Raw genomic sequence first — 17,269 nt, forward strand, 5'->3', positions numbered from 1 at the left:
ATTTATGCACACATCCCAAAGCATTCAGCAACATGGTACGGCCAACTAGAGTACAATTTTGCAAAAATAAAATTCCAAACACCATTTTAGACTCTACAAACTCACAAAATGAATCGCCTAAACCATAAAAAGAGATAGAAGAAATACCCAGAACGAAAAGAATGACACACTGAGACCTACAACCAAGAAACTACTTCAACACACTCCACGACCAGCAACAAGAACACTCGGAAATCCACACAAATCTTCACCACATTGAGTCCAATCTGATCCTCTGGATGAGAAATAGTCATACATTCAGCTAGGCGTTATCTCTCGAGCACGAAACTGAGGCACTAGGAGGTATGCATTCCTCAAAGTAAGAGTCTGACAACATTTTGGCAGCACTTCGTTATCAAAGCAATAGTGGATACCAAAACAAGAGGCCAGCACTCTTATTTATAGCTTTTTGTGTCTCCAAATTCAAATTCACATTCCCTCCAAATGGATGCCAAACCCAAATGCACATGCACTTCATATTATTTTCAAATTTACATTTCATTTCTCCTTTTCCCAAAATCAACCTTCACTGAGAGGCAAATATACTTTATAGAAATATCAATAAAGCATAATGTGGCGTCCAAAGTGTTAATTTTAGAAATCAGATTAAACAATAAATAATAGAAATCAGGATGCAATGAAAAACAAACACAAAACACACAAATACCCTGGGAAAACCTCCCTCTTGGAGCTGAAAAACCCAGCCACTCATCTCAGATCTTTATTAGGCAACACCAATTTAATTTACAATGAGCTTCACTCTTTAACAGCAACCTGATCACAGTTATACTTCTAACCTAGGGCATGTTGAAATGATGAACTTATCTGCAATACAAAAGTTGTTGTCCCAGGGATGAAGTTTGCTGATCCTAGAATGGTGTTCATAGCCTTCAAGAATAGTTTGTTGATCTTCAGATGATGACTGCTGCCACTTGAAACCAGTTCGCAATCACTTAGTGGTGTTCATTGTCTTCTAGATCTAGGTTACCGGGTTCGCCCCTGGCCCCCCTAGTACGGGTCCTGGTTCGATTGGGTCCGTGGTTCGGGTCCAGTTCGAACTGTGTTCGACCAGGGTTCGAAAAACCCAGAGGTGGTTCGTCCCTGGTCGAACCCAGTCGAACCCGGGCGGCTCATAAAGGCAAAAAATAGGCCAAGTTTAATTTTTTCTTGAATTCCGCCTTCTAAAACATTATATTCACTCATTTCACCTCATTTGTGTTGCAAACAAAAGTTTTATGAGAGCAGGTTGAAGAAAGGGTGAACAAAATTTGGCTTCCAAGATCAAAGAGGAGGAGTTGAAGACTGATTTTTGAAGCTTCAACAAGTGTTGCAGCATCATTTCCATACATTTTCAAGCTTCCATTGGCTGCAAGAGGTAGGTTTTTGAACATTTTTTTCCAACTATTTTTGTTTCACAAATTGTCAAACATGAAACTTGTATTTTTTTTCATGATTTAGTTTTTGTTTTTTAATATGTTTATATTATTTCTTGCCATAGGAACTAGAATGGCATCTACATCTTCCTCCATTGGCAATGAACAAATAATTGCAAAACAAAGAAATGATCCAAATTCTCCCTTATGGAAATATGTTGACATTATAAAACAACTTTCGGGAGGTGGGGGATTCCGTTGGAGATGCCATGGATGTGATATTGAACATAATAGTTCATATTATCGGGTGGTAGGCCATTTGTGTGGAATAAAAAGAAGAGGCATCAAAAAATGCCCTGGAAAAGATGGTAAACCTATACCAGATGAGACAGTGATGAAATATATTAGGGAGCATGAGGCGGCAGAAGAGAGAGAAGCCCGTAGATTGAACCAAACCGCATCAAAGAAAACAAAGGGAATGCAAGGCCCTTCTAATCCCAGTATTGTAGTAGAAGACCACCCCTTCTTTGCCACAAATGAACCTCAAAGTGAACCACCCTTGGCATGTAAAAGAACAAAGGGGCCTTTAGAAACCGCATTCCAAAATGAGAGTAGAGACAATGCTGACGAAGATATAGTAAGGTGCATTTATGCAAATGGGTTGTCTTTCAATGTTGTTCGCTCCCCATATTGGAAGCAAATGATAAAAAGTGTTAATGAGGCTCCAAGAGGGTATAAGGGCCCCGGTTATGAGAAGGTACGTGGAACATTATTGGAGAAAGAGGTGAAGAGGGTTGAAGATGCATTGAAACCCATAAGGGATTCATGGGTTGAGACAGGTGTAACAATTGTTTCAGATGGGTGGAAAGATGCTAAAAACCGTCCCTTGATCAATGTCATAGTGGTGTCCCCTAAAGGGGCAATGTTTTTGAAAGTTGTGGATTGTGAGGGCCAAATAAAAGATGGCCAATTTATTGCTGAAATTCTCATCTCCGCCATTGAGTCTGTGGGACCCTGCAATGTTGTCCAAGTCATAACGGACAATGCAAAAAATTGTAGAGCTGCTGGTTTGTTGGTTGAGCAACGCTATGATCGCATCTTTTGGAAACCTTGTGCCGTACATTCACTCAATCTTATGCTACAAAGGATTGGGCAAAAAATAAAATGGATTAGAGATGTGTATGCAGAGGCTGAGGACATCCAGATGTTCATCACAAACCACCACATGTCTCAAGGGATTTTTAGAACCTATTCGAATTTGGAGCTATTGAAGGTAAGTGAAATAGTAATTTAATTTTACATTTTCTGATTTTTTTTTATTTTCAATGTTCATAATATCATTGTGTAAGCTATATTGTGTATTCATCTTTAAATTTTGGCTTTATTTTTTAATCATTTGGCATTAATTCAATAATTTGTGTTATAGGTTGTTGAGACCCGTTTTGCATCAAACACAATCGTCTTAAGACGACTTGTGAAAGTTAGAGTGGCACTATGCAATATGGTGATCAGCACCAATTGGACTGTATGGAAGCGGAGTAGCACTAAGAGGGCAGAAAAAATTAGGGATAGAATATTGAATGAGAAATGGTGGGATCTTGTTACATATCTCCTAAGTATCACTGAGCCCATCATGAGCATGATTCGCTATACAGACATGGATAGGCCTTGCATAGGTGAGATTTATGATGGCATTGACTCAATGCTTGAAAAAATAAAGGTCACTATAAATGAAAAAGAGAATGACCCCCAGGAGAAATTCTTCAAAGAACTGGAAGTAATTATTGTAGAAAGGTGGAATAAGATGACCACTCCTTTGCATCTTCTTGCCTATGCCTTGACACCTAAGTACTATAGCAATCAGTTTCTTGATAAACTAGGAAGGATTCCACCATGGAGAGATCTAGAAGTATCTGATGGGTACAAGGCAGCATTTCTTAGACTATATCCCGATGATGATTTGCAAGATGTTGTTACAAATGAGTTCATAGAATTCGCAAATGGGAATGGTCTAAGTGTTGAAGCACTTCGTCATAGATCCAAGAAGGATGCTCATAGCTGGTGGTACTTCCATGGCACATGCTTCCAACACCTTCAACCCCTTGCTATAAAAGTTTTATCACAAGTAAGTTTAATTAATTAAAATTTTAAATTTACAAGTTTTAGTTTATTTATAGTTTACTTTGTCTTCATAGGTTGCTAGTAATTTTATTTTTATTAATGTATAACTTTAATTGTTTACTTTGTCTTCATAGGTTACTTTGCCTTCATACGTTGCAAGTTCATCTGCTTCAGAAAGAAATTGGAGCACATACTCTTTCATCCACTCAGTAAAGTGCAATAGGCTGCTATCAAAAAGAGCGGAGAATTTATTATATGTGCATTCCAACCTACATCTTCTTTCACACAAACGACGTGACTACACACAAGGGGAAACGAAGATGTGGGATATAGAGCCAGAGCATACTGATTTGGATGCTCCTGCTTCTCAGCTTCTTGCATTGACACTTGGTGACTCGGAAATTGAGCCAACATATAGTGCAAGTGCAAGTGGCATTGGCTCATCTAATGTGCAAGTGGAAATTTACATGTTTTTGTACTAACGAACCCAAACCCCTTTTCAAAATTTTGCCGTACCGGTGTACCGGGTTCTTTGAACCTGAACCGGTAACTTAGTTCTAGATGATGGTTGTTGTCTTCAAGAAGAATTCGCTGATCTCTTAGAAGGATTCGCTAAATACTTAGATGACTTGCAGATTAGAGAAGTAATTCGCTTGAGTGTGTTGTGTCATACAATGATTGATAGCCTTGTATATATAGGAGACTTAGCCTTTTAATTCTCCCAAGTCGACTTGCATGAAGAACATATTTAATTACAATTCAATGCTTTAAGGTTGGCGCCAAAACTGAAATAGCCCTCACGTTACAAGTGATTTTAATATAGGTCAGCTCCAAGTTCCAACACGTTTTAATACAAGTTACATTCAATAGGTCTTGTCCTATCCACAAGTTAATTATATAGGTCTTGCCCTATTCACAAGTTACATTATATAGGTCTTGCCCAATATTCATAGCAAGCTATAATTACATGTAATCCGAACTTAGCTATAATTACATGTAATCGTGATAAAGTGTAGTATATTATAAAATCAACTTATTCGTCCTTAGGCGTCCAATATGAATAAGTGAAATATATTGCAAAATTAACTTATTTCTCCCTTAGGCGTCCATTATGCCTTAGCTAATATTTCACTTAATAAAACATTTTTCCTCAACAAGGAATCACCCAACATAAGCACTTGTTTACACATTTTTAAAGATTAAGATGGATGCCCACAAAAAGTAGAAATAACTTAAGTCATTTAATTAATAAATGAGTAGGTCCATTTGATCATATAATCAAACTAAAGAAGCTGAATCTAATTTGCCTGCCAAAAGTAGAACTGAATCTCTGGATCATCATGCCAAGCTGGACAGCCATAAATAGCCTATGCTGCACTGGCTCAACTCAAAACCCTAAAAATAGTAAGTGTCTCCAAACTCCGTTAGGGCACAAACAGGGAAGCAACTGTCACTTACTAAAAATAGCACTCTGCTAAAAATAGTAAGTGTGTCCAAATGCAATTTAACCACATATTGAGTAGCCATCACAACTTACTAAAAATAGTAAGTTCGGAAAAGTCTTCAGATTTGTTTTCATGACACACCATCGCGAGGCTCTTTGAAAACCCAGAAAAACCCAGAAAAGTAAGTTGTCCTTGCCCCCACTTACTAAAAATAGTAAGTTCAGAAAAGTCCTCAGATTCAGTTGCATGTCACACCATCACAAAGCTATCTAAAAACCCAGAAGGGATCCAAAATCAGAACTGTACATGCAAGCCACCAAAAATGCCAAAACATCCTCCCATGAAATAGGAAACCCTAATTTTGCCTTTGACTGACCAACGGGTCTCGGAATTGGCCAACAGTCCCCAAAACAAACTAGAGCAAAAAAGGGGACATTACACTAAACCAGTACCTAGAAACTTCTATTACTCCATTCATTGTTCAAAATGTTGGTGAATGATAGTATAAAAATCTTTTGAATTCTGCAAAAGATTGCACCATTCTTGCTTAGTTGTTGAATTTGGCGAAGCTAGAATTGGTTATAATGTCACATTTGCAATTTTCGTCTCTTGAGTTCATAGGAATAGTTTAGGGTTAGAATTATCTTCCTCAACCCTCATCTTTTGCCTTTTTTTTTTCAAAATCAAGTAGAAGTAGAACTTATTCGAAAATCGTCCCAAAAAAAGAGAAGTAAAGAATAAGCATAATCTTCAAATCAATTTAATCTCCGTGGACAATTGTGTAAGTCCCCTTGAGATTACTAGCATTTTCACAACAAACCAACTGAGACTAACCACATTGAATTTGGAACCTTGGAGTCGTCTTTGTGATCACATAGGCCATCTGTTCAACACTTAGAGGATTTTGATCAAGAGAGAATAGGATATCTCAAAGGTATTTTATTCTAAGTTGTGAGTGCATAAAAAACACACCAACAGTACGCTAGCTCATAATGATGGTTAAGGACCATCAGTTAAGGACCAGATGAGGTCACAAAGGATAAGGTCTTGTTGTTGGGCCTAGGGTAGAGGATACTTGGGGCACCTCATCATGTCCTCCAACTCAACCCTCGTTGTGGTTGAATTTCCATGTGATTGTCGATAATGGTTTTTACATATCCTAACCCTAGAATTGGATGTATTTCATGAATTATATCTGCATTGTTGTCTAATCTCATTGCGGGTTTCCAAAAAATAGGCTTATCTCATCTTTTTCTTAAATGAAGATTATATCCCTAACTATGTTTGCCCTTGTTTCATTCTGGATTTGTGAATTTAGGACAAAAACTAGGGCATTTACAAAAAGGGACATTACACTCCCCAAATCACCTAGAAGCTTATAGGAAACCTCAAAAATTGAGCAAAAGTTCATGAAACAACTCTGCACAAATTGGGGACATTACAGAATGACATAATTCCAAAATAGCAAAGGAACAAAAATTCTTGGCAAGTGTATCACCCTTCTAGGCTCTCACTAATAAATCCTTCATTTGCAAATCCACATGCCCTATTTCGGTACCCTAAATGTTTGCTAAATCACACTAAAGGAAAATAGAGGGAGGAACACCATGGTATAGGTATTTCATTTGAGCAGCCTTTGGCATTACCATTTTGTTAGTCATTTATAGTAATCACCACTGTCTTTATTTTTGATAAAATAACAAGCAAGAACATTTCCCATTTGCATACTAGAGTTTTAAGATTCAAAAACCCAAAAATAGAAATGGAATCCAATTAAGAAATAACTTACTAGATATTATGAGGGACAAGAAAATCAATTCTGAAAATAAATGCCCCAAGAAGAAAGAAAAATCAGCCCAAAATTTACCTTGCACAACTGCCTTGATGCATGCACCTCTATTTGTGTACCAAGTTTGAAAAACAACAATAAATCTACCTCTAATCACCTTCCCATGGAGTTCTTTATTTTCTAGATGATTGTGCAACATAAATGCACCTGCCTTATAAAAAAAAAGAGACCTCAAGCTCCAAATGAATAAGAATGATGAAAAGCAATTCTTGAAAAATCCTATAGTTTGTTTCCGCTGGTGCAAGTGTTAGTTTTAGGCTTAGATTTAACATAAAGCAGAATATGCAACACATGGACAATAGACACAGCACTTTTACCCTGGGAAAACCCTCCTACTGAAGGGAGAAAAACCCAGCAAAATATGTCTCCATATATTTGAATAAGTGCAGAAATCTGCTTACAAGTCTGGCCTTACTCAAGACTGAATTAATACAATGAATAATAGCATCACTCCTTGATGCTAAGTACAAATAAATATGCTTCCCCTTGAAGTTTGATCTGCTGCAGATGGAATGGAAAACTTCTATTGGAGGTAAGAATGAAGTAATTGAATTATATCCAAATGTGGAGACACCTTCTCCTTTATACAGCAAATTATGTGACCTCTCTTCTAGGGCCGACCTAGAATAAATAATATTTTGTTTTACAATGGGAAAGGCCGACTTGCCTTTGATTAATTTCTCTTAGGGAAATACCTGGCCGACTTGCCTTTTGATGAATATATTTAAGGAAAAATATCTCCCGAAGCTACAAAACACTAACACTCCCTCTTAGCTAGGGAGGTATTTTCAAATATCCTCATCATGGAGTTTCCCAACATGACGCCCATAATGGCAACACCCATTAAAAAAAACACATCTCAATCTCAGAGATGTACAAGAGTTCATCACGAAGTCTCTCAACGTGATGTCGTCATGGAGTCCCTCAACATGACGTCCACAATGGCTACTCCCATGTAAGGAAACACATGTACAAGTGTTCATCACAGAGTCTCTCAACGTTATGTCATCATGGAGTCTCTCAACATGACGTCCACCATGGCTACTCCCATGTGTGGAAAGAAACACAAGTATAAGGGTAGATCACAGAGTCTCTCAACGCAATGTCGTCATGGAGTCTCTCAACATGACATCTCATCTCAATCTTAGAGATGAACAAGGGCTCGCACCTCATATTTCTCCGTCTCAGAGAAATATACACTACAAGGGCTTTCATCTCATATTTCTCTGTCGCAGAGAAATATGCACTGCAAGGGCTTTCACCTCATATTTCTCCGTCTCAGAGAAATATACACTACAAGGGCTTTCACCTCATATTTCTCCGTCTCAGAGAAATATACACTACAAGGAATCTTCATGATGATGTGACTCCCTCTGAAGCTCCAAGTACTAGCATCAACCTCCTGACCTCCTCGTCCAAGGTTGCCTCTGTTGGTTTGTCAGACTCCCTCTGAATGGCAGGAGTGTAATCGAGGGATGAATTCATATCCATAAGAGCCTCCTGCTCCTCATTGACTAATCTCCAAGAATCGTCACCTTATATAATGAGGTCTTCAATATATCTTCAAATAATCCAACATCTTTTGCTCCTTGATCCATCTTGCATTTTAAAAGAGATTAATAATAGTTCATGAAATCAAACTACCCCGAAGCATGTAGTTATCTAGCAAATATCATTAGATAGAACAATTAAAGGAATGATACATAATAGAACTTCTCTCTGTTGATTCTGATATATCTTCCTTTCGACTTCACTCAATTTCTACTCTTGGAACTGCACTACAGATTACAAAGACAATCTGATCAACTCATATTTCAAACACATTATGCAGCCAACGTATATAGAATCAAGCCTCTCACTGAATCAAGACATCATCACAGTCATTAATTCAGTCTCCACCCAAACACAATTGCAGTTCTCCTTTCATGTCAAAGCTACACTCAAAAATCTTCACAACTAGCATGGAACAACTCGCACTACACACATGAATGAATGGTAACATGACCTCTGCTAAAAAAAATCACACGACTCAGCTATGTCTCAATAGGGATTTCATATAAGGAGCCGCCTCATATGAAATATGTCAGTTGAATATTTTCTCCTCAAAATAATTCGCGCCTCATCACCTCTAAAGTTGTCTAGTGATAAAATTAAACCTGAGTGGTCCGCAAATAATGAAGATGCCACACACACACCCTCAAACACAGAAATTAGCCGACGATCTTTAACACAGCTCAACTCCACAAATTTCAATCATAATAAAATTACCTTCATAGAGCCCGACACTCTTAAGGAGTGATAGAGATAGTGTATCTGAATGAGCATGACTCCATAACATGTCTCTCAAAAAAAAACATTTAAATGTCGCTTGCAGTGCTCGATAGAATGTAGTGGCATCTCCATTAACACTTCTTTATTCATTGCGACTTCTATTCAATATCAACTCCCTACAAGGATGGTCTCGAAACTGGTTTCTGCCGCAACAGCATGTATAGAAGAAACCTCCCATTAACGAAAGGCAGCGACCAATTTTTGTCTTTATTCCCGTTCTCCCGCCTATGATAGCACAGATGATAGTTTCAAATAATAATCGACAATAGAATTTGGAACTACCTCAATGCATGATACTTCTGCCAATGAGTAATTCACAGTCCATCCTTTCAAATTGTCAAAGCCAAAAGAATATCTACTCCCAACTGGTAATATTGCAATTAAGTGATTCCTGGCAAAGTTCCAATAGCGGAATAACACCTTCAGATTATTCCCGAGCACTGGCAAATAAACACCCGAAGATATGTGTTGAGTGTCGATTCAGAGAGATCCGCACCAATATGGATATGAGTTTACACATACCAGCCACCGTTCAAAAGAAACCATCAACTTCTATATGCACAATCTGAGCATTATCTCCAACATCCTTACATAGCACGATTTCGATGCAGCTGTTACTGAGAGCATGGCAGAAAATGGATACGGCGAATTTAAGAAGACTAAAATAAATCTTCACAATTTGAAGGCTTCCACTACTTAGCCAAATCTGATCAGATCTTTTCTAAACCCGCTCTGATACCATGTTAGTTTTTAGGATTAGATTTAACATAAAGCAAAATATGCAACAGATGAACAATAGACATGGCACTTTTACCCTCGGAAAACCCTCCTACTCGAGGGAGAAAAACCCAGCAAAATATGTCTCCATTTATTGAATGAATAAGAGCAGAAATCTGCTTACAAGTCTGGCCTTACTCAAGGCTAAATTAATACAATGAATAATAGCATCACTCCTTGATGCTAAGTACAAATAAATATGCTTCCCCTTGAAGTCTGATCTGCTGCAGATGGAATGGAAAACTTCTGTTGGAGGTAAGAATGAAGTAATTGAATTATATCCAATGTGGAGACACCTTCTCCTTTATATAGCAAGTTATGTGACCTCTTTTCTAGGGCAGACCTAGAATAAATAATATTTTGTTTTACAATGAGAAAGGCCGACTTGCCTTTGATTAATTTCTCTTAGGGAAATACCTGGCCGACTTGCATTTTAATGAATATATTTAAGGAAAAATATCTCCCGAAGCTACAAAACACTACAGCAGGCAGCTCATGGAAGGAAAGAATATGTTCTTTTAATGTGTTTTAAAGGTCAAATGACCAAGAGGCACACTAGTGGAGCACCAATGGCATTTTGGCATGTGTACCAAAAGTGCCATTTCATGCACTTTTTCCAACAAAATGACTTTTATTCCTTTTTCTAAAACTTATTTTGATTTTTGAACTTGTTACTTGATACAACTCACTGGTGGAGCATTTTGGCACTTTAGCCCAGGTGACTTTTTCTAATGTTCCATTGCACTAGTGGACTCATTGAAAAATCCACTTCACCTACAAATTTTTATCAAAACCTAACAAAATTGATTTTTTGTCTTTTTGGTGTGCAATGTCTGTAGCTTTGGGCATTTTTTATGCTTTTTTTCAAGCACAGACATCCTCCATTTTCTTTTGTTTTCAATTGGTACCTGCATTTTAATGATAACAAAGAGATTTGAAAGCATACATTTGGCTTTAAAGTTTAAACACATCCAAGTCACAAAGACTTCATGAATGACATCCTAAACGATCAAAATAGGGTAAACAAAGCTAGTGACAAGGGCGAACAAGGTTATTTTTGCAGAGGTACAATAAGGTCATCCGTCTCACTAACATGTGAAATGTATATTCTTCTTACAATTTGAAAGCTGGTGAGTTAGTTGGGCAAAACTCTCCTCAATAAGGGTCATTACTTCTAATAAATTTCCATATAAAAAACATTCTACAGCCTCCCTATATAGACGAGACAGCTTGGCCCTAGAAATGGGATAGGGATACCTTTGAGGGGACTGAAATTTTGAACAGCTACCTCAAGAATGTGTAATATCCCTTGTTCTTGTAGGTGTAGAAATGATGAAATTTTAACACAAGGAATATTGTCAAACAATTCACACACCAAGTCTTGGTCTGCTGTTCTGAGTTATAGTCTGATCCAATGTTGTTTCCAGCACTAAAGATGCTTGCAAAAGATCACATTAATTGTCTAGACTAACAACACATTACATAACGGACTCAATCCAACTCCACTAATATATATTCATAACTTTTCAAAGGTGGAATGCACATCTACAGCTATAGACATTTGATCAAACATATGGCATGCAATCCATGATGGCACATATAAGACTGAAAGCAACCTTATTCCTCCTTAACAATTGACGATAGTATGATTTCAAAATGTCTACACAATGGCTTAATTGAATGCCAAGCACTTGATAATTGACAGTGAACTTCAGAATGTCTGAAGACACGTGACAGCCAATAAGACATGCATACAACTGATAAATACTAAGAGATTTTGATGCCAAAGTGAACCTGATAGAATCGCCTGGTTGAGGAATAGAAGAAGCAAGCAATGTCACGGCTAGGAAGTCTCTAATGATGTTAATTTGTCCTCCCTGACAGATCACCCCTGCTGCTGTACTGAAGTCTGATGCATGGTTAATGTGGTGACTGCAAGTCCTTATTTTCCTTCAAGAAATAATCGCCTTTCCTAGACAAGTGGAGCACTGTCTTTAGAACTGAGATTTGGTGTTAGATAGATGACTTATGAGTAAAATCGTGGGTTAGGAGCTGCCTGCCACGATTTCTGATTCAAACTGAATAGTATCGAATACTCCACAAAATCAACCATAAATTGTCTTCATAGGAATCGCCTGACTCTACAAAAAATAATGCTGTCCCCAAACCCTTGAATTGATGCATTCACAATGACCTGTGAGTAAAAATGTGATGTAAGAGGGTCTGAAACAAGGTGTCTTCAGATCTGATATTTCACCAGCAAGTAACACAAAGCTTCCCCAAATGCTTCAAGGAAATTTGCCTAGCCTCTTCAATTGTGCAGGCCCTATTATCACCATTCATCCACCTCAAAGCTGAAGTCTTCCACAAAAATCGTACTCCATGAAAAACTGATATCAAACTCAATTAGCTCAGTATGAAGGACTGAGTGTCCCTCACTCTCAAAGCAACCCTTCGGAGGATCTCTCACCCCCTCAGTCATGCAGATCAAAGGGAGGTTTCATTCCCTAAGACCAAATCTGCGGACAGCCCTTGGCTCCACAACCACAATACAAGAGAAGATAACAACAACTAATGCCCAACCATGAATTACTTTCTTCTATTTATTCTTTTCATAACCCATCATAAGATTCCTTCTAGAAGATTCGGGTAGGTACACTTTACTATTTAAGTGACTTTTAATTATTTTTATTTTATACTTAAGTCACTTTATTAATTTAATAAAATATAAAGTCATCTCATGTATGTTTTTTTAAATGAATATAATGAGACAACTTATATAATATTAAATTAAATAATTTCCCCTTATTTCTCCAAAAATCTAACACAAACAATTCCAGGCCAAAATCGGGGACATTACAGAATGAAGGTTATTCTCATGGTTCTAGATCTCCAGCCATCTTCATGATCCTAGCCTCACAATGCCAGACATAATTACTTATCTTCCAGGTTGATAGGGTCCTTGGTTCCAGTTTGGTTTTTGGGACCTTTCTATGCTAATATACTCTATCATCTTTCCCATGGTACTTGGGACCTAGGCTGCATAATAGTTGTTGACTCAGATCTACAAATTATTGCATTCGATTCGGAAATCATTGTGTTCTAATTTTTTAATGGATCTCCTCACTATAGAGAAAGTACTGGCTTAATACAATTTGAACCGGTGCCTTCTAATTCATGTACTGTGACTTGTTAATAACTTTTAACCTTGCTAGTTACATAAATATTTCAGCCAACAAAAGATGTAATCACCAAGTGTCACAATAAAGATAAAAGATAGGAAGTACATTTGCATAATAATATTTTCAAGTTCTACAATTTAACTCAGTGGCTACCTGTATCTGCCATTGAAGAGTGATGAGAACTGCAACCAGAAAAAGAATAAATCTCCTCATGAATTCCCTCTTGGATGTCAGATGACTTCTGAGAACTTTCTCTGTTTTCATTGGATATATTAATCCCTTGAACTATTACTGTGTCCATTTCATTCTGATATGTATTTGTAGGTTTAGATTCTCCAATTTGAGGTGAGCACAGTGTATTCTTCACTAAATCCAGCTTACAAAAGTGGTATGCATTTGTCTTTACAGTGAGTAATGGCTGCCTGCACTTCAAAATACATTCAATACATTATTCTCTTTTATAATCTTACATTAGAAAAAGACATGATGACTGATTCATAAAGAGATCTGCAAACCAAAAAAAAAAAAAACTTCTTCTTCCAATAACCAGGCATTGGGAACTTATAGAACACAAAAACCATTTATAAGTTTCTATTGGTCTACAAAATACTCTTGAATCTGAATTGGCAACCATGAAAACCATTATATTAGGTTCACCTGTCCCTGTGTGAATTACACATTGCTTCAAAAATGGAAAGAAATAACTTTTGATTTTATAGCAGTACCTTGACAAAGCTCCATCCACAAATTCCCAGCATTTCACGGTTCCATCTCTGCCCTGACTGAAAATATTGAATAATATCACTTTCCAATGTATGTACTCGATCCTAGAACAAGCAACAGGGTAACATGTCTAAGTTTATATAACTATTTATGCATACAAGGGCTCGTGGTCTAATGGTAAAAGGAATAATAATAATAAGGGTGTGATCCAAGATCAAATTCCCCACCGCAATACACTGCCCCATAACTCTGCAGATATGTGGCAAGGTGGTTAAACTATTATGAGTAACAATCTCGAGAATGCAGAAAACGACCGAAAATTTTGTCACAAAGTGGAACTGTGGCAGTAGGTGGGACACTCATAACACTAATTATATAACTTTCACCTCGTCAAGTGTAATCTGTCTTAATGGGGTATAGTGTACATGAGAAAGGATTTAAATTTTCAATAGATCCTTAATCAGATGGAAGTAGGTGAGGTGGCTAGCTTCTCAGCAAAAGTGGAATACTGGTTCTAAAATGTAATGGGAAGGTCAATTTACCTCAACAAGGGGAAAACAAGCTAAAATTCTCTCAAACTAAAATTCTCTTAGAAGAAACAATGAAACATAGAGAACAAGTGCAACATGTAACTGCCTGAAAATAGTAAAACAATGCAAATAAATAACTTACCTGAGGATCTTGTTTTCAAATGAAGGAATTGTGGCAATAGCAATGACCCCAGCTGCAGGGCTGTGAACCCTTTCAAATGGATATACATATATTAAAATGTTAAGCATACAAGTTTGTAAATGGAATTGCAAAAATAAGCAACGCGGCACATACCTGGAGGATGATAATGTTTTGTAGCGGAGCAGGTCCCATATTCTTAGCTCACCCTCTGCATCCCTGAATAAATAAATCCACCACTATAAAGTTTAAGCCCAACTATATAAATTTCATTATATTTTGTGAATGACCACTTATTAAGGGCATACCCTGTAAAGAGAACGGGTTTGGTGGAATGGAAACAACTGGCAGTGACCGAAGCTCGATGTCCTCTCAGCACTGCAATGGGATCCGGTGCAACACGCTTCGTATCCATTTATATGTTAATTATCCCACCAAATCTATAATTCGTGACAAGAATGGTGGTGCCAATGATAGAGACTACGCACTTGTGAATAACTTTTCTGTGCACTATGAGAATTGCACTTAATCACTTTTCCTTTTTTGGAAGAGCATGTGCAACATATAGCTGCCTCAAAATATCAGACTGCAAATAGACAATTTAATTGTAGCAATTGCAATGAACCCAGCTGCCCGGTTGTGAACACTTTCAAAACGGATATACATATATAAAATGTTAGGCATACAAGTTTGCAAATGGAATTGCATGGTAAGCAAAGCAATGCATACCTGTAGGATGACCAAGTTTTTTAATAGAGCAGGTCCCATATAATTCGCTTACCCTCTGCATCCCTGAACAAATATATCCACCAATATAAAGTTTAAACTCAATCATATGAATTTCATAAAATTTTGTGAATGGCCACTTATTTATTAGGGGCATAATGACATGTATTTGTCGATTCAGTAAGTAAGAGTTGCCTGTACTGCAAAGACATTCAATATATTATTCTCTTTTTTCAATCTCACATCGGAAAAGGACATGATCACCGGTTCAGTGAGAAGCCGCAAACGAAACAAAACAAAAAACTGAAGCCATACATGGCGAAATTACAGAAAACAAAATCATTTATGAGTTTCTAATGGTCTACAAAATACTCTTGAATCTTAATTGGCGACCATGAAACGAACAATACGGGTTGGACCTGCTCCAGTGGGAATTATCAATTGCTTTAAAAAATGAAAAGAAACGGTTCCATCTCTGCCCTGACTGAAAATATTGAGGATAATATCACTTTCCAATGTATCGACTTGAGCCTAGGACAAGCAACAGGATGACATGTAAAGATTTATTAGGCCTACAGACGTCCCCTCTGTGGGAAGTGCGTGGCAACAAGTACAGCTACGGTTTGAAATCCACGATTGAGAGTGAAAGGACAACCAGATAGTTAATCGGAGTCAAGTATGTTCTTTTTTCACACTTCTCTTTATCTACTAAATACTGCATGGATGCCGAGTTCATAACTTAATACGAAATTCAACATTATTTTTAAGCAGTGTTTTTCTGACGAAAGACAGCTAGAAGATCAACATTGTGGCACCCAGCATTTGAGGAGTTTAAATAAACTGAAATTTGCAAAAAGAAACACCTTTTCTTTATTTTTGCTCTCAAGACATATGTTGTGCTCAGGTCACAGCTTTAAAGGAATAAATTATCATGCCTCTGTTTGTAAGTGTCGGTGATTAATTATGTTATTTTGATTGTTGCAGAGAAGAAGTGGTACTAAAAAGGCAAGCATACCTCCCGATAGTTGCTATCCATTCGTAAGGCAATATGGATATGAGTTTAAGGATGCTTCGATCAATAGCCTGTGGAGCCAAGTTCAGGAAAAATTTATGTGAAATGTTCGCAGAATGATTTATTGCAGAAATTTTGAAGAGGGAAAAAGGCATGAAATTTAACCGATGTGCCCTTAGATTTTAGTAAATAGACATTTTTTGACGGAGGTCAATTCAAGTTCAAATTTTAAGAATATGAGGTAGTCAGATATTACTCTAAGTCATTTCGGTGATACGCGGCTCTCATAGCATCGTTTCGGTTTTCCCATGGGTTGTGGCAGGTTTTTTTGGTTCGTTTGGTCACAGAGGCTCGGTTTTTCTGTGGGTTGTGGCGGGCCAAGCTACGGAGGGTCCGTGGAGTTGTGGGACTAGAGACAAGGGCATTTCCTTCCACCAGCTTTCCCGTGGGTTGTGACGGACCAGGCTGCGAAGGTATATGGCTGGGCTCTCTTTAGCTTTTTCATTTTTTGCTATTCCTCTTCTTGCAATGGAAAACCACTCTTCTACTATCATGCAAAATGAGCAATCAGTTTTTTCTATTCCTCTTCTCGCAATGGAAAACCACCCTTCTAATATCATGCAAAATGGGCAAAACACACAAAATGGGCAAAGCACATCTAGTTGGGTTGAATCAAACCATCTAGGCCAAGTCAAAATTGCTTCCTCACTCAAAGCAGGAAAATGGGTTTGAGTTAATGCCAAACAATTTCAGGGCATATTAAGACTCAGACGTGCACACTTAAAATAGAAGGAGACAAAGAAGCAAAACATTTTGGCTTTCCGCAATAAACAACACATACAGCAATCCCCTTTGCAGAGATGTGGATGTAGCACACCTAAACGTCACAAAGACTTTGCAAAATCTATTTTTTACAGCCACACTACCACACCTCTCACTTGGTCCTCTGAACTCTATGTGCAAGAACTTTTAAATGTCAAGGAGAGGTTGGAGGCTCTGGAATTCAAGGCACAAGAAAGAGA

At 37.6% G+C, this 17,269-nt stretch overlaps 1 protein-coding gene across 14 annotated transcripts in view; it reads right to left on the reverse strand.

Annotated features, from left to right (window-relative positions):
• LOC131029575 (protein DECREASED SIZE EXCLUSION LIMIT 1) overlaps window positions 1-16,935 on the reverse strand; it is a 279,735-nt gene extending 262,800 nt beyond the window's left edge. For 5 of the 14 annotated variants that reach the window (XM_057960085.2, XM_057960097.2, XM_057960096.2 and 2 more), the window contains exons 1-8: window positions 16,504-16,935; window positions 16,251-16,318; window positions 15,239-15,301; window positions 14,818-15,095; window positions 14,666-14,728; window positions 14,513-14,581; window positions 13,843-13,944; window positions 13,271-13,539 (exon numbers count right to left, since the gene is read on the reverse strand). In XM_057960085.2, the coding sequence (XP_057816068.1) occupies window positions 13,271-13,539; window positions 13,843-13,944; window positions 14,513-14,581; window positions 14,666-14,728; window positions 14,818-14,924 (610 nt within the window). In that variant the 5' untranslated portion in view covers window positions 14,925-15,095; window positions 15,239-15,301; window positions 16,251-16,318; window positions 16,504-16,935. Of the gene's footprint in view, window positions 1-13,270; window positions 13,540-13,842; window positions 13,945-14,512; window positions 14,582-14,665; window positions 14,729-14,817; window positions 15,156-15,238; window positions 15,302-16,250 lie in introns of all 14 variants that reach the window. The other 9 variants (XM_057960093.2, XM_057960089.2, XM_057960087.2 and 6 more) reach the window with 9 other exon arrangements.
• Window positions 16,936-17,269: the final 334 nt, after the last annotated feature.

This window comes from Cryptomeria japonica, chromosome 3 (genome assembly GCF_030272615.1).
Source record: "Cryptomeria japonica chromosome 3, Sugi_1.0, whole genome shotgun sequence".
NCBI lineage: Eukaryota > Viridiplantae > Streptophyta > Pinopsida > Cupressales > Cupressaceae > Cryptomeria > Cryptomeria japonica.